Consider the following 26730-nt stretch of genomic DNA (forward strand, 5'->3'; position numbering starts at 1 on the left):
CATTTTCGGGGGCTATCTTCGCATAGCTTTGAGTCTGACTTGATTCAACCACGAGGTACCTTTAGATCAGTGATTCTCAACCTTTTTTTTGTTGCGGCACACTTTTAACGATTTCGAAATTTGACGGCACAAAATGAAAAAAATTAGATTAAAAGTTGTTCGATTAACTATTTTACACTGTGTTAAATAGCTTGTGATAATAATTTTGAATGTGAAATAAAATAATATGTACTACAAAAGCACATTTATTAAGGGATTAATTATTTCTTTCGGCTAATTTTTTATCAGTTAGTAACAGTTATTTAGTTTTTTGCAAGTTATTAATTGTTAGCTTGTTTTCTATAGTTATTAACTGTTAGTTTTTTTTTACATTAACTGCTATTTTTTGTGATTTCTTGTTAGCTAGGTTTTTTGCTAATTATTAATTGTTAGCTTAATTTTTGTTAGTTATCCTTTTTTAATTTGTTTTTTAATACATTTGTTTTTTAGTTATCCTTTGTTAATTTGTTTTTTAATTGCCTAACTTACTCTAATGATTAGCTCTTATACCATTTTTTAAAATTGTGTGTCATGTACAATTTAAATACTTCCATCTTATTTTAAGATTGTCAGAGACAAGACAATCGCCGACAAAGATGTTCATGTGGTTAAAGCGTGAAAAAATTATAAAAAGTATATATATACACTTTTCCTTAATTTAAACTTTACTCATAATAAAAAAAGCATTATAATTTTTATTGTATCATTTCTAATATTTGGCGGCACATTTTAAGAATTTGGCGGCATGCAAAAGCGCCGCGGCACAGTGGTTGAGAATCACTGCTTTAGATAGATGAAGGTTGGCATGATCGATAACTCCGGCCTGCACATTGGTGACCTCCGGACGAGATTTGATCACACAGTAACGCCCACGTCACAATATCTTGACAGTAACGCCCATTTCATACTTGGCGTTAGTTCACCTGCTACTTGTAACTGCGACATAATCCACCTCTTCACGCTGTTGCTGCTCAGTTTCAATCATACAGAACGTTTACACTCGACTGCTAAAGGCAACAGAGGAGCGAACCACGACCGTGAAGTTAATACTTCTCTCACTTTCAGCACTAAAAAAAATTAACCCGGTCTTTCCCAAGTACAGCAACTATGTCTGTTCAACGAGAACTGATAGTGAAAGTAAATGAAGCGGCGTGCTATTTGGTGCAATACAGTTGTCTACTTGCCGCCGGGATAATGGCAAATAGCGCCTATCAGTCAAGCGAAAACTCTAATTTTTAAGAGGGTTGTTTGTTTCGTCGTGGTGTCTTTTTGCAGGTGTTTCATGAGCAATATGTAAAATAAAGTGATGGATTTAAGTCCTCCTAAAAAACGGCAGAAGAAATCTTACATAAGTAAAGCTGAGAAGGAAATAATATTGAACATTTATAAAACAGAAGAGCATTCAAAACCAGATGTTCCAATCATTGATGTGGCTGACCATGCGGCTTCTGCAGCGGGAGTTAGCACAGCTTCTGTTTTCAGAATTATTAAAGAATATAAAAGGGATAGTATATTACATTCACCGAAGAGGACTAAATCTCGTAAAAGTTTTTTGGATGACATTGACGATTTCGACAAAAATGCTGTAAGAAGAAAAGTTCATGATTTTTTCCGCCGTAACAATAAACAAAGTTCTCAAAGCTGTGAACAATGATTCTGATTTACCAAACTTTAAAAGAACGACATTTTATTCCCTGTTTAAAAAATTAGGCTTCAAACAACAAAAACGAGGACGGAACAGCTCACTCATTGAAAAAGATGAAATAATTTTGTGGAGGCGAAGATATTTAAGAACAATTAACAAAATGAGACAAGAAGGAAGAAAAATTTATTATATGGATGAGACATGGTTGAATGCTGGACATATGCAAGACAAAGTGTGGAATTATACGTCCGTTATCTCGTCAAAACAGGCATTTTCATCTGGTCTTTCTACAGGATTAAAATCGCCTTCTGGCAAAGGTGAGAGACTTATAATTACGCACATTGGTAGCAACGCAGGCTTTTTAAAAGAGGGACTTCCACTTTTTAAATCGAACAAAAACAAGGATTTCTATAAGGATATGAATGCAGCGTGTTTGGAAGAATGGTTCGAGAAAATTCTACCCTATTCGGCTCTAGAAATAGAACCGAACTCTGTCGTTGTGACGGACAATGCACCATATCACTCTCGTAAAGAAGAAAAATTCCTAACACATCATAGACAAAGCAAGTAATTAAAGACTGGCTGAAATCTAAAAACATTGTTAGTGATGAAGAAGGTATGCTAAAAACAGAACTACTGTATTTAGTGAAGGCTCATAAGCACAGATTTGACAAATTCGCGGTGGATGAACTTGCTAGACGTAATAATAAATATAATGGTTTTAAGACTTTCCTCCATCACGCTGAATTAAAAACTGTCTCAATTGATGTTTGTCGTCGGATTGATTTTCATATCCTGCCTATGCACGTGTTTCAGGACGTCACAAAATACTTTTCCTTCTTCAGTATTCATATTTATATTGAAATCACCGTTAAGCCAGTAATCATACGTTAATAATAAAAAGAATATAAAAATACTTTAAATTATTATTATGTAAATACATTAAAATTTCCTACTAGTGAAAATGAAGAAAAAAACAGCTGCTTAGTCGCCATAGCAACACATGCAATGACGACGCATGCGCACTGTTTACTATTACTCTTGAATACAGTTGAAAAGTCAGTGAACGCCATCAATTCCAAACCAAGACCCATTTGGCCAATGGGTAATAACCATTTCTGATATGAGAATAATTAAGTGGCTCATTAAATTTTTTCGTATTATTTTTCTTCTCTTGAAAACAAATTTCTTGCTTTTTAATAACATTTTTCTTCTCATCCCTAGGTTAGTAACAGGCTGGTATAGATATTTTAAGTATACATTATATTAAGCTTTAGATATTTCTAAAAACAACATAACTATTTACTTACTAAAACCTTCTAGTTCAACTGTTGAACTGGCATCATTTATGTTACTTGTCATATAAGATCTCTTCTTCAGTCTAAACAGTAAAAATAATGTGAATTATAAATGTTTTATTTTAAACAACGAACATATGAATCGAAAAAAATTTTGTTAATAAGGGTTTCCCGATTTTCAATTTAAATCAATACTATGATATCTAAGAGGTGTAGAATTCTCAAAAAAAAAANTGACAAGTATAGTGAACATAATAATGCAGAGTGCGCAAAAAAAAAAACGGACCACCCTGAGTAATTTTAGATCTAATGATCGGATCATCACACTTCAGGAATCAATCTTGACGGTTTGAGGGGTCATCGAATATGCTAATTAAGTAGTGCAGATGATATTTTGAATTCTGAAATAAGACCTTAAAACGTAAATTCTCTGGATAAACATACCCTTTAATAACTGTGTCTCGAATTTCTGACCCCCCCCCCATATATAGGGGTAGCCGCAATCTTGGAAATGTGGTCCAGATAGTTTGGTCAGGAGAGTGGTTCAAAATTTGGACACATTAATGTGAATTTTACTTTTCGCGAATTTTGCCATAGCTCGAGAACTTTTGAAGCAAATTGAAAAATATTTGCACACAATTATAAAATTAGTTTACCCAAAGATAAAAAATAAGATTAGTTTACTCACGCAAAATAATAAATTTCAGTATATATTTATTATTTTGTATTATTTTATTTAAAAATAGCCGGAAATTTTTTTAATAGTTAGGAATACAATTTTCACGTCATTTTAAAGTATCTAATTTTACATGACAAAATAAAAAAAAACTTGAGAGAAATCAGTCGAATAGTTTCTCAAAAATCCGATTTCAAATATACGACTTTTTTTTTTTTTTTTTTTTTNTTTTTTTTTTTTTTTTTTTTTGTTCCATATTTTTGGAAAGTAGAGAAAGTTAGGTGATGCATTTTTCGTGAAACGCATTCTGCATCAAGAATTGTGGAAATCTAATATTAAATTTTAATTTAAATATTAAATTTACAAGAACTTAATTTCTAACTAGAAGCCGCAAAGGTGTAATTTTTTTTGGTTTTTTTTTTGCCATCTCTTATGTTGTTATAGAAGATACATGGGAGTTTCGAGGGATGGGAAGCTTGCAAATGGCTCACAATTATTTTAAATATTTATGGTATTGCTACATTCAATGCCTGGATAATTTTCAAGAAATCTTTCGTCACCCTAACTGTGCTTTGTGAATCATTTTTGTGCGAGTTAGGAATCAGTACTTTGAGCATTTGATAGGCCGTAATTCTCATATTCCAGTTTATAAGATAAAACATATATTTTAACATCCCAAGAGGCAGAATAAAACTACTGCTATCTATGAGAGATGCTAAAAATCAATTTGTCGATGTTTTGCTGACACCTTCACGGCACACGAATTTACTATATATGATGTATAATACAGGGTTGACTTATGGGTGTGGCAAAAGTCAATTTTGGCCATAGATGGCGCTTCTATAAAACAAGAAAAATTGCACCCTTAATGGCTTATGACAACAACAACAATGTCTAACTAATAATGGAGCTTCCTCATTTTATATCTTTTTATATACTAATGCATATAATTTTTTTCGCATCATTTGTTTATTTACGTATTACTTGCAGTCCTGAGCAAGAATAATCTGTAATAAAATATTACGCTATATTGTCTTATTTTTATTAAGTTCATAAGAAATATCAAGTCTCTAAAAAACCTTATATATTGTAATTTTAACAGTATTCATTAATTAAAAAATCATTAACTTTGGAATGAGCAGTTCCCTATAAGGATCAAATTAACCCTTTTTGGCGGTTTTAGGTAAATCTAAAATGCGGCGACTCTTGTGTTAAACTCTAATCTACAATTCGAATTTAAAGTAGGATATATTTGTTTCGCTTATATTATTAGGCATATTCATTCATTTTTTATTGGTATTTAAGATATACGTTTAAAAAAAAGATTTACTGGAGGTGATGATGAAATTCTACCCAACTGTAAAATAATTAGTATAGGGAACATTTGACAATAGTTTTTAACCTTAAAAAAGATCAGTGTAAGGAAACCGATACTTTCTCTAAGTTTTCCTACCTGCAAATGAAATAATACAATACCCCATAGGGAAAACCTCCCGGATTTGAAGAATACGTATTTTGCATGATCTCAGATGCAAATTTTTTTAATGCTTGGTTTGAATGCGTGCGCAAATGAAAATGTGCTAAAAAAAGTTGTTTAATACTTACGCTCGGTACTTATGAACCATTAAAACTGAAAACAAAATCGAGGGAATCCCCATTATTGATATAATTATGAGAGCAGTGCGCATAGCCGTAGCACCTATAAAAGCAATTCACTGAATTACCTATAAAAGTATATGAATATTTCTAAGATTTTTTTCTGACAGTTATAAGTTACGCAAGGATTAGGGTAAAATTATTATCAAAATAAAATTAATTTTCATCAAAAAGAAGGAATTATTTTTAAAAAGTTGTGTTTAATAAATAGCAATTTGTTGTAATAAAAACAACTATAAAAATCTCTTAATACCACAAACTACGTTTTTTTAACCTTTAAAAGAGGAAGACAAAAGTACTTAACACTGCCCCAGTATAACATATTAATTCCTTCATGACTTGTGACCACAATACAAATAGTATAGACGAATCTCTTGGTGGCGATTAATATTTAAGGGAAGAAAAAAAAAACTGCCGAAATGTGACGAATCAAAGAGAGAGATCTTGACAATCGCAAATAATTAATGATTTTTAAGCAAAATGACTGGTTTTTGAACATCAAATTTGATTTCAATTCGACAGATATGGCTAAAAATCAGGCATTCCGACTTTATTAGTGGCAAACGCTTTTGGGGGTTCTTCGTTTATATAAGCTCAGGCAACGTGTGCAAATGTATCTCAATACTTGATCCAGGATTTCCCTTGTCTTCTGGATTGGGTTCAAAATTACGAGGGTATATGTATATATATATATAAAATCCGGTAGAGTTGGCAGGCATGAACTTTGCCCATATCATTTTATCTTAGATAGCAAACTGATATTTTTAACCTTGTCATACATTGTTTAACACATTGCAATCGCTCAAAAAGCAATAGCAAAACGGCGTTGTTTCCGTTAATTTTTTAAAAGAAATTATCCATTAGTGATTACCACAAACATAAGTGATTCAGTATATATGTAATCAGTACTTCAATCTTTCGTCATAGTTTTTTTTCTTCCTAAATCGAGGTTGTTGATATTGTGACAAGATTGCTCGACTTGAATGAAAACTTTCCAATCACTCTCAGCTGTAATACATTTTTTGAAAAAAGTTGCCCTCATGCAATGGGTTAAAACAGGTATATTTGTACTTCGGAAAAGACACCTAACTTGTTTTAATGAACAGTATAAGACTTTTACTATCAATTATTAACATTGATAACAATACATACTACTGTTTCTTGTTATTAACAGTGCTCTCAAAGGTCCCCAAACATCTTCAAGTTGTAGCAAACTACACATCAGAGCAATTAAAAGTTTTTCAAAATTTTTAACTACTTGAATTTAGATAACATAGGTCCGAATAGCCTGGTTGGTAGGGCACTGGGCACATGCTCAAGAGGTCGTGGTTTCAATCCCCGCAAGCCGAAGTTTCCCCTTGTAGTAAATAGTTACTGATGCACGTTAAATCTGTCGAGTCACAAAGTCATCCATGATCCTATAACAAATCATACCTCTGAGGGTACTGATTCAGGAATATCCTTATCTTCTGGATTGGTTCAAAATTACAAGGCTACGGAGTTGAACATTAGTAGTATTAAACCCAAAATTAGGTCGGCTGTTCAACGACGGTTATAAATAAATTAAAATTTAGATAATATTACTATAGATTCAATAAGCTTTCGAATTTTTGCGATGATCAAGAAATATTTAATGATCAACTATTAAAGGAACGAAATATACAGGGTGTTCCAAAATTTTCTTTACAACTTCAAAAATTCGTAACTTCGAAAATAAACAAGATATTTATATTCTGTCTTTTGCATGCATTACTGCAACTAATAAAGTTTTGCTTAGTACACTTCAACATGCACACCATTGGTGGCCCTAAGCACTTCCAGTCTGTAATCAATTTCAAGCCAGGTGATGTAAAAATAATTTTGGAACACCCTGTATTTTATGGTGTAAATTTTGCAACCTTTCTAAAAGTTTTGGTGGAACTTGGGTTACTTATATTAAGAATAATTGATTATAAGTTTTGGTATTTTAATCGTTCCAGAATCAAGTTAGAAAGTAATGGTTTCGCTACCAAATTTTTACTTTTCGGGATTACTAACATTCCTGTTAATAATATATTTCATGTGAATCGGTAGCTCGTCTGTTACATTATAGTTATATAATACGTATTTTTTTTAATTTACTGTATGCGACTTTATTATTTTAAATGCTACTGTATTTAGTAGAGATAATAGTATTTCTGACTGTTTCATGAATTTTAGTGTAATTTGAAAGCAAGCAATAAAAATTGAATTCAATTTAAAGGAAATATTATACCAATGCTAAATTTACAAAGAAAAAATATAGATTTCTAACTTTTTCTTAAAATTAAAATTCAGCAATAATAATGAATTTTTTAGGTTATCTAAAATTTGTGTAATCAAATAATTGATAAACTAAATTAACAAGTAAAATTAAACATATAAATAAAAAAATATTTTACCTTCCACAAGAGCATCTTGTATTTCACAATTAAATCCACTATAGCCTTTTTCACATCTAGAAATATAAAATTAAATTTAACAAGTTTAATGATTCCTTAACCCTTTCGCGCCGACTGTCACAAATACGTGACAGCATAAAACCGTATCAATCAGGGTAAAAATGCAAAACTGGTAATCAAAGTATTTCTTTAGCAGTTTATTTGTGGGCGGAGTTATAATTGTTTGATTTATTTCATTCACCAATACTTTGTTCAAAATAAAACTATTTAGTTATACTTTGAATTAACATTGATTATATATATGATTAAACTAACAATAATTAGTGTAAAAGCAAAGTAAGTCTGTCAAATTAGTAACGACTACATTTAAGTTACCGTTTTTTATTTAATTACAACTTGATTCTGATTTTGTACGAATGCTTTTCTGAATCAACCGTCCCCAAGGGGTTAAATAGATATCAGCATTATGACTCAAAACATTTATATTAAACTTGATCAAAATGAGCAGTTCTAAATCCGCAGTTATTATTGCATGAATCCATACATCTGTTTAAGTAAAGCTGTAAGTTAATGAGGAAAGCACACCGTCTAACTTTGAGAGCTGAAGGGCTGCCTACTTTTGACTCTTTTCGCAAAATTTTATTCTAGTGGTACTTAAGTTTATGTTTTAATGTATTATTTTTTATTCTTTTGGACTTATTTTCCACACCACTACAGTTAAATGATTCAAACGCTTCTATCCAACGCCAGTTCTTCCCACTTCTTACGTGGTAAAGCTTTTAAATCTTGACCAAATTAGCCAAAATTCTGAAACCTTCAGTTTTTAAGTGTCTACCACTCTATGCAACATTTTACAAAAAGCGTAGTAGTTGGCAGGCCTGCCAATAGCCATGAACAAAGAGTGAATCGAATAGGATTAAAAATCATTTGCATACTTTCACTCTTTCCGAGAACCGATTTTTCAAGTGGTAGCAAAACAATTATTGAAAAACAATCTCACACAAATATGTATTTATATTTTGACCAGGAAAAAATTCGTTATCGTAAAGACTATTACGCTAATATATATATTTGTGGTATTTTTTTATGCAGCGAAGGTTAAACTCATTTATATTTATCACAATTTAAAAAGCTTAATGGAATAGCATGAGTTTTGCTACCACTTTAAATATTGGATAATTTTGGATAATTGGATAATTTTGCAAACATTTTGAGAGACTCAGCCTACTGTGTATTTTTGGTAAAAATCTAGAACGTATACTGTATAACAGAATAAAGCCTTTTCTAGGCTGTCTGCCTAATGAGCAGTACGGTTTCAGAAAAAACTTAGATACCACCAAACAACTCCTTCGAATCATTGACTTCATTGGTAAGGGCCTGCACAACAAACAGACAACTGCATTTCTCATGCTTGACATCAGCAAAGCATTCGATCGAGTTTGGCATGCCGGTATCGTGTACAAACTAATTAATTTAAACTTTCCCTATGGCATTGTAAAAATAATACATAACTACTTATCAAACCGTACTTTTAATATTAAACTAAATAGTGTTGTTTCATCCAAGAGAAAAATAAATGCGGGTGTTCCCCAAGGGAGCATTCTAGGACCGATACTGTTCATTATTTATACCCACGATTTCCCCATATTTCACGACGACCACAACAGTATCACGGCGTTTTACGCTGACGATACTGGAATCTTGCAGAAATCTCTCAAACCAGATAATGCACTTCAAAAACTACAGAACAAGTTATATGATGTGGAAGACTGGTGCCTAAATTGGAAGTTCAAACTAAATGCTAGTAAATCGCAACTTTTAATAATACAAAAGAATAGAAAGTCCTACTCTAATAAATACCAACTAGTTCTCTTTAACAACACTATACCCATAGTTGATAAAGCTATATATTTAGGCTTAACCATTAATAAAAAACTGACCTGGTCTGACCATGTAAATAACATTAAAAATAAAGTATATGCAGCAACCAACAAACTTCAAACACTTTTTCATAACCGACACCTTAGTTTAAAACTGAAAAAACTCCTGTATACCTCGATGATACGTCCTATTATGACGTACGCCTCAGCTGCCTGGTGTAACGCCTCCGAAAAAGACCTCAAAAAACTTATCGTACTCCAAAACAACATCTTGAGAAAACTCACGGGAGCCAGATGGTTTATCCGCAACAATGCCATTCATAGAGATCTTAACATTGACCGCTTTGACCATCATTTCAACAAATTAAATAGAAACTTCTTTATTAAAGCCGCCACCTGCAATACCGCAAATTTTAATGATATTTTCGACTGCATAAATCTCAAAGAGGATGCAAAAATTCGACCCATTGCACACTTCTACACTTCTGATATCATACTAACATTTAACAACACAAACACTCACTGACGGCCGGGTCTCTACTTAACAGAGCCACATTTACTTACACATATACACACATCCTCACAATCCTTTAACTCGCCCCCCTTTTGTATGTATTTCCAAACTGTAAATATTCATTAGTGTTTATTTTCCCATTGTACTTTAATTTTACCTTTTTCATGTACATTTTTATTACTTATAATATTGTCATTGCCAAATAATGGCAAAGTGCCATTTTTCTTTTCTCAAGAACTCCATTTGCTCCCCAAACTTTAATTTTGTCATGTATGTCTCTAAGTTAACTTCAAGATGAATGGGAAAAGGGCCGTAAGGCCTCAGACGCCCAGTTCTACTACAACGAAAGAACGAATTTTGAGAGACTCAACAAAGTTTTAATGTAACAAAGAGGCGCATCAGATAAGCCTTTGAATTATTTATAAGTAGTGGTGAGTAAAAACCTATCAATCGAATTTTCTAACCCAAAATTATAATACTACAGCTCGAAGATATTTATCCACTATCCGGAGCAAGTTGGGATCTCTGTAAATAAGAAAATAAAATCTTCTGGGGAAATCGGAAGTGTATAGGCAGTTTTTCATTTGTTGGGAAACTAATAAACAGCTTTTGCATGGCAGCCAAATAGTACGCTTTTTGCAAAGAACTAAAGCTTAAAGAATTTTAGGTAACTCTGCCAGCATATTAAAAGCCTTTAAACATTAAGTTGTAACCCATACCTGCCAACTTTTATTCCCTTCCATTATCATTTTCCCCAGTGGTATTAAAATGGAATTAAAACTTCAATTTTAAGCAAACAAATACGTTGTATATGAGCAAATTTAAGTTTACAACCATGACTGGATCATGTAATTTGGCAAGGTATCTGCCCGCGCAAGCGGGCACCAGACCTCTGATCTGTGTTATGCCCTAGGGCGACTGAAACTAATGGCATTGGAAAGACAACCATGATAGTAACGCATATTAATATATGTGCTTAATTTTTGTAAGAATAGTGGGGATCAAAATCATTTAAAAATTAAGTTTATAAAAGAAAAAATAGTATGTATTTATTACCACTTTAAATATGAAAACAAAATCTTCCGGAAAATCCGGAAGAGTTGGCAGGCATGGTAACCATGTTTGAAAGCCCCATATATAGCAAGACGGAAAAGTGCAAAAACTGGTACGAAAGACATTTCATTTTAGCATTTTTTTCGAGAAAAATAAAATATTTGTAACTATCAAGATTTCGTTAATTAGTTTAGCATAGATAAGACACTGTTAATTTTCCAATGATAAATTAGATATTGTTGAATAGTTTTTAAAAGAACAAGTTAACTCCTCCCGAAAACTAGTCATAACTGAAATGGTTTTACTACCAGCCTTTCCTCTTTTCCGTCTCGCCTTCACCGCTTCACCGCCTTCACCGCTGGTTGAAACAAAGTGGCTTTTTATATAAACTTTCGAATCATTTACAAAGACTGGTGTGAAAAATAACTTTATATCAAATTTAAAAATGAAAGAATAATACAATAAAGCATAAATTTGGCTACCACTAGAAGAAATTTTTCAAAGAGCGTTGAGAGTTAGTAGGCCTGGCTTTTTGACTTGTCTAGTGTAATCACGTAGTACCTGATAGCGTCAGCGGGCTCTGCAATCTTCCAACTATTGTTGGCCTCACCATTTATATACAAGGCTAATAAATGATAAGTAGGGGTGATCAAAATTCTTCTAATTCTCATTTATTTAAATTAAATTTGCCAACTTTGCTATCACTTAGAAAACTATTTTATGAGGCTACGGAAATTTCGAAATTGCCGGTGTGTATGAAAAAGCATTTAGAAATTTATTTTACGCCGCTTCTCTTTATTGTAGAGTAAAACGAAATATTATAGACAGGCAAACTTGCTTCGGACAAGGGATAAATATTTTGCTTAAATCCGAGGTGTGTCTCTTCCCTGGTCTTCATGATCACTAAAACTTTTCTAGTTTTTCTCTTAGATACTTTAGAATGACGCGAAAAATTGTATACCTAACTATTAAAAACATTTTCGACTATTTTTAAATAAAATAATACAAAATAATAAATATATACTGAAATTTATTATTTTGCGTGGGTAAACTAATTTTATATTTTATCTTTGGGTAAACTAATTTTATAATTGTGTGCAAATATTTTTCAATTTGCTCCGATTTGTTTTTATTGGGCCACTTAAAAGCCTCATCTATGAAATTCCTGAGGACTCTGACATCGACATTTATTTTATATTACGACCGTCGTTGAACAGCTGACCGAAATTTTGGTTTACAACTACCAATGTTCAACTCCGTAACCTTGTAATTTGGAACCCAATGCAAAAGACAAGGAAACTCTTGAAGCAAATATTTGGAGAAATTTGCCTTCGTAGAGGACTTTTTGAGGGAACTAACCCGCATTTGAGATACATAGTGAGGGAAGCCACAAAAACCTCCCACGGTTAGCCTTGCAACAAAGGGACTCTAACCCATGATTCACCTACCATTGAGGACAATTTTCGTCATCACTATGGTCGGTGCGAATATTGTGCTGTTGTCGTATCAACCAGCCATCGCTGAGATAATCGAACCCGGTCACCTCATTGGGAGACGAGCACTCTACAACCTGATCCACCACGGCTCCCGACATTGATATTTGTTGTTGCTGCTGGAAACGTACAAGGCATGGTTCAGTTTAGTTTTTGCCGTTCTAAGAGGCAGTGATGTCAAATTTACATTACGCTTTTTTGTCACTATTTTTAATATTTTCGGATTTGATTTTATGTGTTTTTGTCTCATTCTTTTTTACATTTAAAATCTTTTTAAATTTTCTGAACGTTAGCGTGGCATTTACGGACACAAATTGCATTCTCATCCACCCCCTCTAATCCCTTTTCAATTTTGGCAAGACAATTTCTAATCGCCCTGTTTAATTTATCTAAATACTGTTGAAAAATAGGGGCCAGCTTACTAAGTATAAGATATTGAAGACATCTATTACTACTCACGAATTCACCTCATGGAAAACTGTACAACTATATTTATTGAATATAAATCTTTAAATATAAAGTAAGAAAAACTACATTCAATTAAACTAAACATAACTCTTTGACATCACATAACTCTTTCTAAACATAACATAAGAGAAGAGAAGAAACATCCTCTATCCAAAGCAAAGATAAAACTGACTAAAAACAGAAAAATCCACTTCCTTCTAGCTGAGATAAAAGGAAGTGACCCAACTTCCCCTAGGGAGTGACCCAACTTCCCACAGGAAGTGACACAGCCAAGAGGAAAATACTGCCCATCTATTTGTTTACATTTTCCCAACAATCGGCCCCCTTTTCCTTTTGCTGTGCTAAAAAGTTAAACACTTAATCACAACCTTGAGTTAAGTCCTTAAATATATTTTATTACAAAAAGATCTCATGTGTTCTTTAACAGCAGGTTTTGTGAATAAGTTCGCTGTATTGTTTAAAGTTCTAATGTATCTTAATTCAAAGAATTTGTCATTCACATATTGTTTCACAAAATGGTAACGAACATCAATGTGTTTGCTTCGAGAGTTCTCAACCTCAGATTTAGAAAAATCCATAGCAGCACTGTTATGACAAAACAATTCACAGCTTGGTATGTCCAGTTTGAGTTTCTTATCAGTTAGCACATTTTTTAACCACACTAACTGCTTGGCTGACTTCGATAAACAGATATACTCAGCCTCCATGGCAGAAACACTTTTCTGTTTAAAGGTTTTCCACAAGATAGGGATATCACCTACATATACAATAGTTCCTCCTATTGACACTCTGTCATCTCTGTTTGATGCATGGTCGGCATCAGTGTAGCACTTTATTGACAAATCGAGCATATTTTCCTTTGTATATTGCAGATACCCTAATAATTTCAGTAGAGCTTGCCAGTGTTTGATACCAGAATTTTCTTGATACTGCGATAAAATATTAACAGCATAAGATATTTCTGGTCTTGTCCTACTTGCTATAAGGGATACACATCCAAGAACACTTCGGTATGGAATGTTTTCCATTTCAGCTTTCTCTATTTCTGTTTGTGGGCAATCCTGCATTGACAAATTTAATCCTTTAACTATTGGCAATGAAACTATGGGTATGTAGTACCACTTCCTAAAATGCTTCACTGTATTCTCTATATATTCTTTCTGGTGGATTACTAAATGACCATTAATTTTCTCAAATTCTATACCTAAAAATTTCCTTGTTTCTCCCAAAACCTTTAATTCAAAATTTTGATTCAACTCATTTAAAATCAGATCTATGTCCTTTTGACTTTTTCCCATTATCACAATATCATCTACATATAACAATCGCAACACATTATCTCCTGTGAATATTCCATTGCACCAATCTAATTTTTCAAGTTTTAATTCGTATAATACATTAGTTACTTCAGTGTACCACTCACGTCCTGATTGACGTAATCCATATATTTCCTTTTTTAATTTACACACTTTTGATGGATCCACTACAAAACCTTCAGGTTGTGCCATATAAATTTCTTCTGTTAAGTCTGCATATAAATATGCACTTTTTACATCGACTTGACAGTGAACCCAGTTCATCAAACCTACAAAAATAGCAAAACATAAATTTATGAGAGAAAAATTAACCACAGGACTATACACTTCGTAATAGTCAATACCCTGTTGTTGCTTAAATCCTTGTGCAACAAGTCTGGCTTTATGTCTCACAATTTTATTCGATTCATCGGTTTTTAGGTTGCACACCCATCTAATACCTATCACTTTAGTATCTTTCGGATTCTCTACCAATGACCACACTTCTCTTTTCTTCATCATTTCAATTTCCTCTTCCATTCCATTCTTCCATTTTTCACAATTTCTTGACTCAACTGCTTCTTTGTAGCCTTTTGGAATATTATACTCAATTAAATTTGCTTCATCTTCTTGTACTATGCTGACTTCATTTCTGGTTACTTTACCAGAATATTCATTCCTAAAACTAAAATCAAATATATCTTTTTCAAATTCAATTCCATGACTATCACAATATTTCTCAATGTCATTTGATGACCTAAATAGGTTTTTAGACCCTTCTATGAAATAATAAATATCATTTCTAGATCCATCTGATCGTTTAGTTGCTTTTCTTAACCAGTTTAAATCTGATACCTTCTTGATGCTTTCATGACTACAACTTGAGTCAAATTCTGGCCTATGAATAATATCTTCATCACTTGATTCTTCTTTTTCATTCCATTTTGTTCTTCTTGGTGGTTTTCTACTGGGGTCCAGGATGACTTCCACTGCAAATTCATTTTCATTGAATTAAACAAATTTTTTGTTTCTGTAACTTTACAATCTTCAGGTAAGTAGATACGGTAGCCCTTGGTTGAAGAAGCAAAACCTATCATTATACCTTCTTTGGCACGCATTTGGAATTTGTTTCTCTTTTGTTTAGGTACACCAATATAAGCCTTACATCCAAACACTTTAAAATACATTACTGGTGGTTTCCTTCCATACAACATCTCATATGACGTTTTCTTTCCGTTTCTTGAAATTCTGTCCCACGTATGAACAAAACAACATACTGCTTCATCCCACCATTCTTCATTCATGTTACTATCCCTCAACATAGATTTAATGGCATCCAGAGCAGTTCTATTAAATCTTTCACTTACACCATTTTCTTCTGGCGTATAGTAATTAGTTCGCTCAGCACAAATTCCATGCTCTTCTAAGTATTGTTCAAATTGGTTATTGCAGAACTCACCGCCATGGTCACTCCTGATACACTTTAATTTTCTTTCAGTCAAGCGTTCCATCTTTGCATGATAATTCTTAAATTTCCTAAATGCTTCACTTTTATTCCTCATAAGGTATAAAACTACTGCACGACTGTAATCATCTATAATTGTCAAAAAATACCTATTTCCTCCTATTGAAGTTTTCGGCATAGGACCACAGATATCCATATATACTACTTCAAGTGATTGAGAAGTACGACTTGGATTTGATTTAAATGAGATTCTATTCGACTTGGCAAGGAGGCAAGTGTCACAATTTTCATCTGGTTTTTCTATATTGGGTAATCCCCTTACACTCTGGTTCTTACTAGTTTCCTTAAGGTAGTCAAAATTAATATGACAATATCTCCTATGCCACAATGTAGCTATATCTGTTCCTGATTTACAAGTGCCAACATTAAATCCACTACTTTCAGCTTTTGGAGTTCCAGTTTTATATTTGTATGGCTTCAGGTGGTACAATCCATCTCTTCTAGTGGCATAAAATAACTTCAACCAATCATTTGAATAAATCCATAATTTTCCCTTAGTTCCAACAAAATTGGCTCCTGCAGCTTCTAATCGTGAAATAGATATTAGGTTTCTTCGAATACTTGGGTTGTATAAAACATTTGTTAAGGTTATATTACTCATTTCTTCTCCTACTTTAATTGAAAATTCAACAGTTCCTTTTCCTAGTACCTTACTAGAAGTATCCCCAACAGCCAAAGCCATGCTTACATTATTTGTTTCTTCATAACTTGACATTAACATTTTGTTTTTACAGAAATGTGTAGTTGCAGTGGAATCTAAAACCCATATTCTATCATCAGTTTTAATCATGGTTTCACCAACTTCCACAGAGTGTGTTGAATAAGTCTCAACTAAAGCAGCTGACTGATCATTGAAATTCCTTTTCTGTTTACCCCACTTTGACTTGACATTTCTGGCATATCTATCTCGACAATTTGCAACGAAATGTCCATACTTGTGGCAGTGATGACATGGACCAATGACTTTTCTATTACTTTCTACAAATTTACTTTGAGATTTTTTTCTGTCTCCATATCTTTCTTCATCTTTACTTATAGAAGAAATGTTAAATGCACTAACCTCTGGACGAATATCAGCTCTCAGTTGTGTAAGTCTGCTTTCTTCTCTTATCAGTTCTTCAGCAATTTTATCAATAGTAAAATATTCATCATTCCAACGATAAATTAACTGAACTATAACGGAGAACTCAGGTGGTAGATGCCTTATTGCTTGGAAGCCTTGAAACAACTGATTTAATTCATGACCTGCTTCACTAAGCTTTTTCCTTGCTGTTTTAAGTCTAGCAATAAAGAGGCCTATACTTTCATTAGCTTGATATTTTATGCTAAAACCTCATCAAGTATCTGAATGAGTCTGGCTTTTGTTTTTGGCTCAAAATGCTTAACCAATGTTTCCCCAGCCTTTTTACCATCTAAACAATCTTGAATAAGCGGTCTGAATTCTGGCTGAATTCTGGATCTATCTCTTCTTAGTTCAAATTCCTGTTTTTCTCTTCTTGTAGCTGAAACTTTCAACTCTTCTTCTTTTCCATCAATAAATTTCCAACAGCCTTCATCTAATAACAAATTTTTAATGTCTCTTTTCCACCTGTCCCAATTATCATAACTTAATAAGTTAAAGTCTTCTGGTAGCAAAGCCATTCTCTATAAAAGTTCTTCAAAATATATTTCAAATTATCAATACAAATTGTTCACGGCCCCCTTCTAAAATGTCCTGGGCCCATAACCATTGTTGAAAAATAGGGGCCAGCTTACTAAGTATAAGATATTGAAGACATCTATTACTACTCAAGAATTCACTTCATGGATAACTGCACAACTATATTTATTGAATATAAATCTTTAAATATAAAGTAGGAAAAACTACATTCAATTAAACTAAACATAACTCTTTAACATCACATAGCTCTCTTTAAACATAACATAAGAGAAGAAACATCCTCCATCCAAAGCAAAGATATAACTGACTAAAAACAGAAACACCCACTTCCTTCTAGCTGAGATAACAGGAAGTGACACAGCCAAGAGGAAAATACTGCCCATCTATTTGTTTACATTTTCCCAACAAATACGACATTAAAATATTTTAGTTCAATAATAAGCATTTAACACTACCACACATAATAATAAGTGCAGCTGCAAGTATGTTTCACCTTTTGCGAAAAAAAATATATCGTTCTAATAAAGATTTGCATAGTTCGTGTTAGAAGCTTTAATTATCATCTGTGACTATTTACAGTTTAAGTCAACTACTGAAACTCCCCTTTCATGTGTGTATGAGTTTGAAAAAACTGTTTTACAAATACGTGAGAAGAAAGGAAAAATATCTATTACCGATTATTTCGTAAGAAAATAGTTTGTAATCTGTTACTTTACAATTTTTTATATTTGTATAGTTATAGTAAATACGATTATTAATATTAATTAATAAAAATATTGATTGATTATAATTTAATCTCTAGAAACATTTTTGTCCATGCTTTTATAGCAATTTGTGTTGCATTTTAGAATTTTGAAAGCTTTTCACTTATGCGTCCTTTTCATGTTTGCGCTTTTTTTTCAGTGGGTCCCTTAGGCCGGAGCAGAGTTCACTGTTGTAACCTGACCACTATTTTATTGAGAAAAAATGTAATTGTTATGCGAAAATTAAAAAAAAAGACTTTGAAATAAAAACGTAATCCCAAAATTTAAATGTGCATGCTTACTTGCATCGGTAAACTCCATCTTCAGCTTCACATCGTCCATGTCTGCAATTTTTCTGATTGCACATTTCTTTAAAATAAAATAAAATTGTTGATACGCAATGTTATATAGTAAGATGAATATNTATATATGCATATATATATATATATATATATATATACCAACTTTTAATCCTTTCAAGGATGATTTTCGCCAATGGTTGTCAAATGGAATGTAAATTGCAATTATAGGCAGAAAAATAAGAGGTATTTTGAACAAGCTTATGCAGACTTCCACAACAAAATTATATATTTATATATATGCTTAATTTTTTTAAATAGTGGCGGATCAAAAGGATTATAAATTAAGTTTATAAATGCAAGGAATATATATAAAACAAACATTTTACTACCACTTTAAATATCGAAATAAAATTTTATGCCAAATGCGTAAAAGTTGGCAGGTAAGTATATATATATATATATATGCGTAATTATCCTTATTTTACAAGTTTTGCTATTTAATACGATCGAAACAGTTGGCATCCCTGCCTGAGAATTAAGGCGGCTTCCTGAAAAATGGTCTTACCTGTACGTTAAACTCTCTGGTGAGTAGAGGTAGCGAGTACGTATTTTACTGTAACTCTGGGCACATCTTTGTGGTGCCATTCTCAAAATGTGTTTTATGTTCTTCCATATAACAAGGACTTATGTCTTCTTCTTATTCAGCATAAGGCAACGCCTCCTATAACTGAAAGCCTCCTCTCGGTTTCTTATAGGTAGTCTGATCAGACCACTATGATGGTAAACCACTTACTAGAATAGATAGGAAAGTTACGAAGTACCTGACCGCGGTAGCGGTAATTTTTGGTGAGAATTTCCACAGGAGGGCTGTGGCCGTTTTGGTGGTAGAAATCTTGAATGATGATCTCTACGTTTATGACTTTCCATTGAGGAAGGATCGGAGTAGGTTTAACTAGTTCTTGATCCTTCAGTAACTTCTGCATCTCTTTGAAGAGTAGCAGGAATCTCGTACTGGGTCGGAGGTTTTCCTAGGCTTGACTGGGTTTCCTCTGTGTTTTCTTTTTGGTCTTGCACTGCATATTGAAAAACAGGCTGGGTGCTCACCATGACAATTTATGCACTTTGCCGATTCGCATATGTATTTCGTACATAAGTACGTAATGCGTGCGTCGTCAAATTTCATGCAAGCTGGCTCTGCACTGCAGGACTTCTGTGTTTGACCAAATTTCTGGCATCGAAGCATTGGATATTGCGGCGGACACCACGAAATCTTTACATCCGGACTGGAGTCGTCAGGAGCTGATCAATGTTGTAGATCTCACGATGTTTGGTGTTGTCTGTGAGAATGACTATGAACCGGGGGAAGGAGCTTGCACTCTTAGCATCACCTCTTTCTCGTCTGCTCGATTTTGATTGGACGTAGTTCAAAATCTAGAAAGGCTCTAGAAAGGCGACGTCTAGAAAGGCGATGTCTGGAATCTCACCGACGGTTTTAAGTCCTCTGAAGAAAATTTTGAGTTTTCTACTGAGTAGCAGGCCCTCTTTCTGCTCGAGTATTGTGGGGGAAGCCTCATTTATAACTTTATTTACAAAAATTGGGCACCAGGGCCGCATAGCCACCCCTATCGCTTACATCTAGAAATTTACAGAAAATTTGTAGTAATAACGTTTTGAATTTAGCAGTCGATGTGGTAGCTAATACAAAAATACAAGCACTTTGCTTGACTAAATATAACATTTGATTATCCAATCTAAATTGACACATATATTAACACATATTGACATTATATAAATATAAACATAATTTGAAAAATATATACATAAGTTGACATAAATAAATGTTAGCATAAATTGATACATATTCCCTAATTAAGTTCCTATGTTTAACTGGCACATGTTTAATTATGACATATATTTAGAGTTCAATGTTGATATGAGAAATATAAATCCTGAATTGAGAATAAAAACATCACTGAGCTAGAGAGGTCTCCCCTAGGATCCTCTGTAAAAGACGAAGCACTTCTTCATTATTTAGAAGGTCATGGAGCTCTTTCACAAGTGATACGAGTCTGCGTGCTAATTTAGCTGGTGTGGAAGCAACAGCACGAGGGCCCTTCTTGCTGGGGTGGGCTCCGCATCCCGCGTAGTTCGCGGCGTGATTTTTGCCACAGTTGTAGCACTTTTGAGTCTATCTTTTCGACACTCGAATGATCGGTGATTATTCGCGCATTTCACGCATCTAGGAGGTGCATTGCATATCCGTTGAGCATGGCCGTAATCCTGGCAATTAAAACACTTCAGTGGTCCCCGGCCGCCACGAAAACGTTCAACTCGGACCGGAATCCGCTGTATATCTGTGATGGCTTTCAGGTGATTCTCCGTTTCTCTAAAAATTTTGAGAAAAAGTGGACCGCTCTTCTCTTAAACTGGATTATAATGTGGATTTCAATGTCCAATTTCTCAAATTCAAGGTAAATATCCTCAGTCTTGAAGTTAACGGGTAGTCCACGGATTAAAACTTTTGAAAAACTTAATGTGCTGCACTTTCTCTGGTGTTGTGGGAGGCTCTGGAACTTTGTTGGAATCCTCCTTAGGAGGGCTTTGTTGGAATCCTCTTTGGTTTCTGATAGCAATAAGATAGTGGCGGTCTCTAGCGGTGAAGAAGATCAGCTATTTGTAGTCGTGGATGTGTGATTATCTTCAGCTTTTTTGACATCTGCTAGCTTTTTCTTCTTCTTTTTCCTTTTCTTTGCAGGAAGTTCTGTGTCGTTTTTATTGATTCTTTCCGAGTCAGATGTCGAAATTTCTTTTCTCTGTTCCATATTCTGGTCTCCGTCATTGATTTCCATAATTTGGTCGTTAGCTGATGAAGTCGGCATTTCAAGCGGGAATAGAGGTTCAGTACTGTTACTGTTCAGGTACTGGAATAGAGTTGGCCGAATAATGTCTTGCAGCTCCTTCGGGCACTATAAAATTGCGGAGTGTGCAAAAGCTCCCTTTTTTCGAATAACAATGAAAGTGTCTCTATTCATCTTCAAAAATTTCACCTGGCTTACCGTCTGGCTTTATGTAGTTGGGATACATCACAAGTATTTCAGTTTTCCTGATGGGCGTGTGAATAATCTCGCCTCTACGTCAGCAACGTCGAGATAACATTTTTGCAGTAGTCAAAAAAAATGGAACCTCCTTTGGCACGTCCAGACATAGTTGCAAGAGAATGAAATAGGTACTACTCACTAAATAGTTTCTCTTTAAAAATTGACATCAAAGAACACTCGACATCAGCATCCAGATGAATCCTTGGGCTTGGTGGCAAATCAATGGTCAGACATCAAATGGTGCCTCGAGCTTCCATCATTAACCCCCATCAACTCCATGACCATCGGGAAGCCTCATCTGTTGCAGGGGCTGTAGGTGTAGCTTCTCGCTGTATAATAGTAGGGGTGGAGTCTTTATCCGTCTTTTCTAGGTCTTGGGTGGGAATCTTTTCTCTTTCCGTCTCTTGGTCGGCGGTTCTTTTAAGTGGGATTTTTCCTCTATCTGTTGTTTGGTATCTGATTCTGTCTCGTGATCCATTTCTACGCTGACAGAATCAACAACTGTGCCAGGAGTAATCTCCGCTGTCCTAGGATCGGAGGTCGGTGCTGCAACTGAGGTCTCTGCTGGCTTATTGGTGCCCGCAATCACATCTGTTTTAAATGGCATCGTTGCATCTTCGGCAGTGCCGTCAGAGAAAAGCTCGTTCATTCTTTCATATTAAGCTTGGAGATTCTTTTGCTTCAGAATTTTTATCAAGTTTTTTAAATCTGCTGATCATAGCATCTAATCCCTCCTTAGTAGTGTACAATGAGGCTGCATCGCATGCAAATTCCAGTCGTTGCTCATCTGGAGTCAGGTCACAGAAGTGGAGTTCGCGCTGATTAGGCCTTTCGGTCCTCCGCTTTCCTCCTCGACCGTATCGCTGGTAAGTAGCCATGGTAGTTCTGAGCTCGGTCATAGGCAAACCAGTTTACGAAAGAGCTCTTTAATGGAAAATCTGGTAAAATTAAGAAAGTGGTAGCAAACATATGTCTAAAAATTTATTTCATTTATGAATATGATTGGTTTGTCTTATTTACTTGTCTACCACTGCAGATTCAATTCCTAAATATGTATGATAAATTTCTCTCAGACACTTTTAAACTAGAATTTGGGGTCAAGCGCACAACTGGTTCACTTTTTAAACAGTCTGCGCAGACTACTTCTAAATAACCGTGTGGAGGCTTTCGGGAGGATTGTTGCTGACCAAGGACATCTCAGTTACTTTACCCCATCTAGATTTATTCCATGTTATATTTCTCCATCTATTAACTTTCAAGTTCTGTAACTACATCTATACTATATCTAACTATTTTATTCTAGAGCTTCCCCTAACTCTTTTTCTTTTTCTCTCAGGTGTTTGCAAGGTTATTGTTCTTAATAGGATTTTCATTATTAGTGCACCGAAAGTGTTTCCTAATATTTTTCTCTCGAAAATCATAAGTTTCTTTTCGTCTGCTCTGTGAATTGCTAAGCAATATCCGGGATAAAGCCTATGAGGTTCATGGGCTAAAGAGTCATTTTTGTAATAAGCACACAAGCTAGCATACGAACGTATGTGTGATAAAATAATATTTTTAGAATTGTGCCCTTTTTACCCATGCGAAATTCAGATCGACCAAAATGAAGAAAGGAATTAAAAAATTTATTTTTAGCTTTAAGAGCAGTGATGTTGAAATTTCAAAAAATAACAATATTTATATTCGAATGCTTTTCTTATGTACCGAAAAAGAAGCCTTTAACTCCTATGACTTGTTTTGGTCTATGCAAATTTTTCATGAATAAAAAGTACACCATTTCTAAAAAAACTTCAAGCTGGATAAAATCATAGAAAAACTATTGTACTAATTCCATTAAAGTTATCTATCTTTTGGCAGCTAATAAATAAAATTTTACATGGCAAAACTGTTAGCATAGTTTGAAAAGTTTTCTTTTGAAACTTTCGGAAATATTGTTTTTACCAATGCAAGCTTCGGATAGATCGCAATAAGGAGAGCAAATTAGTAATTCTTTTCTAGTCATAATACCAGCAATTTTGAAAACATTTAAAAATATTGCTATATTTTTATAAGAATGCTTTTAGAATGACAGTGCTAATAAAAAATAAAAGAAGCTTTAAACATCCTATGCTCATTTTTGATCGATGCAAAACTTCGCGTTGGTAAAAAGGACACCATTCATGCAAATTAGGTAAAAGAACTTTTCTCTGAATATGTGGTAAAAATACTTATCCGGGATTTTAATAGTCCGTTCTAAACTATTTTTATAATTTTAATTTGCATTTCCATTTGTTAATAACTTCAATTCTAATTGCGTACATTTGAATAAAGTTAGTAAATATATGCTAGTTTTAAAAACGTATAAAAATATTTTATATACATAGTTCTTTTTTCAGTTTGTAACAATCAATAAAATTTCTTGTATACATAAAAAAAATCGGGCCTAATGGGCTGTGGAACATAGAAGCCTCTAAAAAACTTAAATTAATTTTATCGAATAAGCTAAATAAGTTTTTTTCCTTATATTTTATCTAATAAAATTTTTTTAATTTTCTTTTACTAGAAATAAATAATGAAAATAAATAACTTTTGATTGTATTTCGCGCATTCGATTCCAATACTGAAATCACATAAAATTGTTCCTCTTGTAAAAGTGTTTCTTCTTCACCTACTCTAAGTAAAATGAAGAAAAGTGAAGTCTAGTGAAGAGACTACACATTTATTAATTATTAAAGGACGCAAAGAGGTCGAAAGTGTAATTTATCCGACTCTATTATCATGGCATTCATTTTTATAACTATGCCGATGTCTCTTCTATATATATATATATATATATATATATATATATATATATATATATACACTCCTATATATATATATATATATATATATATATATATATATATATATATATATATATATATATATATATATATANTATATATATAACTTTTGAGTTCAGGTAGTTACAAGTAAAAATATATTTTGGTATTTTATTTCTCTCTGTAACAAGTGATAATATATTCTGCAATATTTTTATTATTAAAAATTATTCGTATAGTTATTAAAACAATCTGCTAGATTTTGAGAATTTTATTTGTTCTAAAATATTAAGTCCAAAATAAAAGAAGTTTGGAAAAAATATTTTTTTTATTCATATTCAAAACGTTATCAACAATTTATTTTGTAAATAAAAAGAATTTCAATGCTGATGAAAGATTCTCTTCGATCTAAATAACTTCAAATAAGTGCAAATTTGAAAAATTATTTCTTGGAAGAGCCGTACTTGGAGAATGTTACTTTTAACGCAGAAAAAGACACTGATGCTTCATGCTGTATTTCATAACAATAACTTTTAAAAATGCTAAATATTACATATTTCACCTATTTTGAAGTAAATTAATACAAAAACAATTTTTAACATAAATTCTGCATAACAGAATAAACTTGAGTTAAACTTAATAACATAATCTGTTCGCAAAATATATTTAACAAAAATTCTGGATCACAAAATTAATATGAGTTCACTTACCTACACAATCTGTCCGCTTGAGGTCTGCTGTTTCGGACGGAGCCACAAAGCCAGGTTTACAGGTGCAATCATAGTCACCAACTGAATTGATACATTTTGTACTGTTTGGACAGACTGTCGGATTAACGCATTCATTGAAATCTATGAAGATGACAAATTTATTTATTAGTAGTTCATAAGAGTCAGTTTAAGAACCCGAAGTTGTTGTTTTTTATTTCCAGTCGCCGCGTAATAATGTGCGAGTAAATTCTCTAAGTGATTGGAAGATTTTCGCAAAATTATCCTGATCACCTTAATAATTTTTATAACTGCAAAGGGCTCAACTTTTCTAAAAATTTACACAAATAAATTGAGTTGTACGAAATTTATTAAAGCTATTCAAATATATTAGTAAAATTTCTAAAATAACACTAATTTAGTCACGATAAAAACTTTCTCATAAAAACTTGTACAATTGAAAAATAAAAATTAACTTTTTCAATTCCATCTTTCGTTAACAAATGTATATATATATATATATATATATATATATATGGGAGTTAGTGCAGCATAAAATGAAATAACGACGATAATTTAACGTTTAAACATAACATTTAATACAAAGAAAAGGAAATACGTTTAATTTAAAAAGTTACAGGGTTGGTGAGAGATGCGTTCTCGCAGTGGTCTCTAAAGTGCAAGTGAATAAGAAATTAGATCGTTCTATGGTATAATGTCAAGAGTTAATTTTAAATTCGGGACTTCCCCATCGGGACTCGCTGGCGCCTCTCAATGACAAAGAGGATGATGCAACTTCTTTTAATATTACAAGATGGAGAGTGATGTTATCTGCCGAGATATTACACCATAATACTATAACAACAGCTCTACATATATATATATATATATATATATATATATATATATATGAATGAAGGCTCTGGCTTTTAAATAAGTCACCCTATGAAAATGGAATGCCAATGAATGATTTATTCCTTATTTAAGTCTGATGTTTAAATTTCAACGATAACTTATTTTGAATGTTTCTTTTTTTTCAATTAAATTTATATTATTAAAATAAAATAAATAATTTTTTTCCTTATTATTATGGGTTTTGTTAAATAATTCTTCGGAATAAATTTTTTTTGCTAGTTTTTCTCATAGATATCAGCACTGAAATGTTACTTGCTTCATTTTTTTCAAACAAATATAATTTTTAATTTTATTTTGTACGATTCAAGCTATAAGCACAACTTTGAAAATTTTTCTTCACCGCGAAATTTGTTAACTGTTAAATTAGTATTTTCCTTTTAAACCATATTTTTTACTTTGCTACACGCCGGTAAGTATGGTTTCTGCCTTCTTTCATTTCATACTCTTTTTCAACTGAATTTTTCTAGTGATTTAGACACATTATAAAGAATAATTTTTATTAGGATAATTATTCTTTATTCAGAAATATCGCATCATTAAAT

General features: G+C 32.9%; 2 protein-coding genes across 2 annotated transcripts in view; one reads left to right on the forward strand and one right to left on the reverse strand.

Moving 5' to 3' along the window:
• LOC107444968 (uncharacterized) overlaps positions 1 to 1693 on the forward strand; it is a 13640-nt gene extending 11947 nt beyond the window's left edge. The window contains exon 5 of the mRNA XM_071185316.1: positions 1344 to 1693. Coding sequence (XP_071041417.1) covers positions 1344 to 1693 — 350 coding nt within the window. The remainder of the gene's footprint in view (positions 1 to 1343) is intronic.
• A 1293-nt stretch (positions 1694 to 2986) lies between these two features.
• LOC107442534 (neurogenic locus notch homolog protein 1-like) overlaps positions 2987 to 26730 on the reverse strand; it is a 79535-nt gene continuing 55791 nt past the window's right edge. Inside the window, exons 15-19 of the mRNA XM_043056112.2 lie at positions 25277 to 25417; positions 18668 to 18734; positions 7735 to 7790; positions 5264 to 5357; positions 2987 to 3065 (exon numbers count right to left, since the gene is read on the reverse strand). Coding sequence (XP_042912046.2) covers positions 2987 to 3065; positions 5264 to 5357; positions 7735 to 7790; positions 18668 to 18734; positions 25277 to 25417 — 437 coding nt within the window. The remainder of the gene's footprint in view (positions 3066 to 5263; positions 5358 to 7734; positions 7791 to 18667; positions 18735 to 25276; positions 25418 to 26730) is intronic.

This window comes from Parasteatoda tepidariorum, chromosome 9 (genome assembly GCF_043381705.1).
Source record: "Parasteatoda tepidariorum isolate YZ-2023 chromosome 9, CAS_Ptep_4.0, whole genome shotgun sequence".
Taxonomy (NCBI): Eukaryota; Metazoa; Arthropoda; class Arachnida; order Araneae; family Theridiidae; genus Parasteatoda; species Parasteatoda tepidariorum.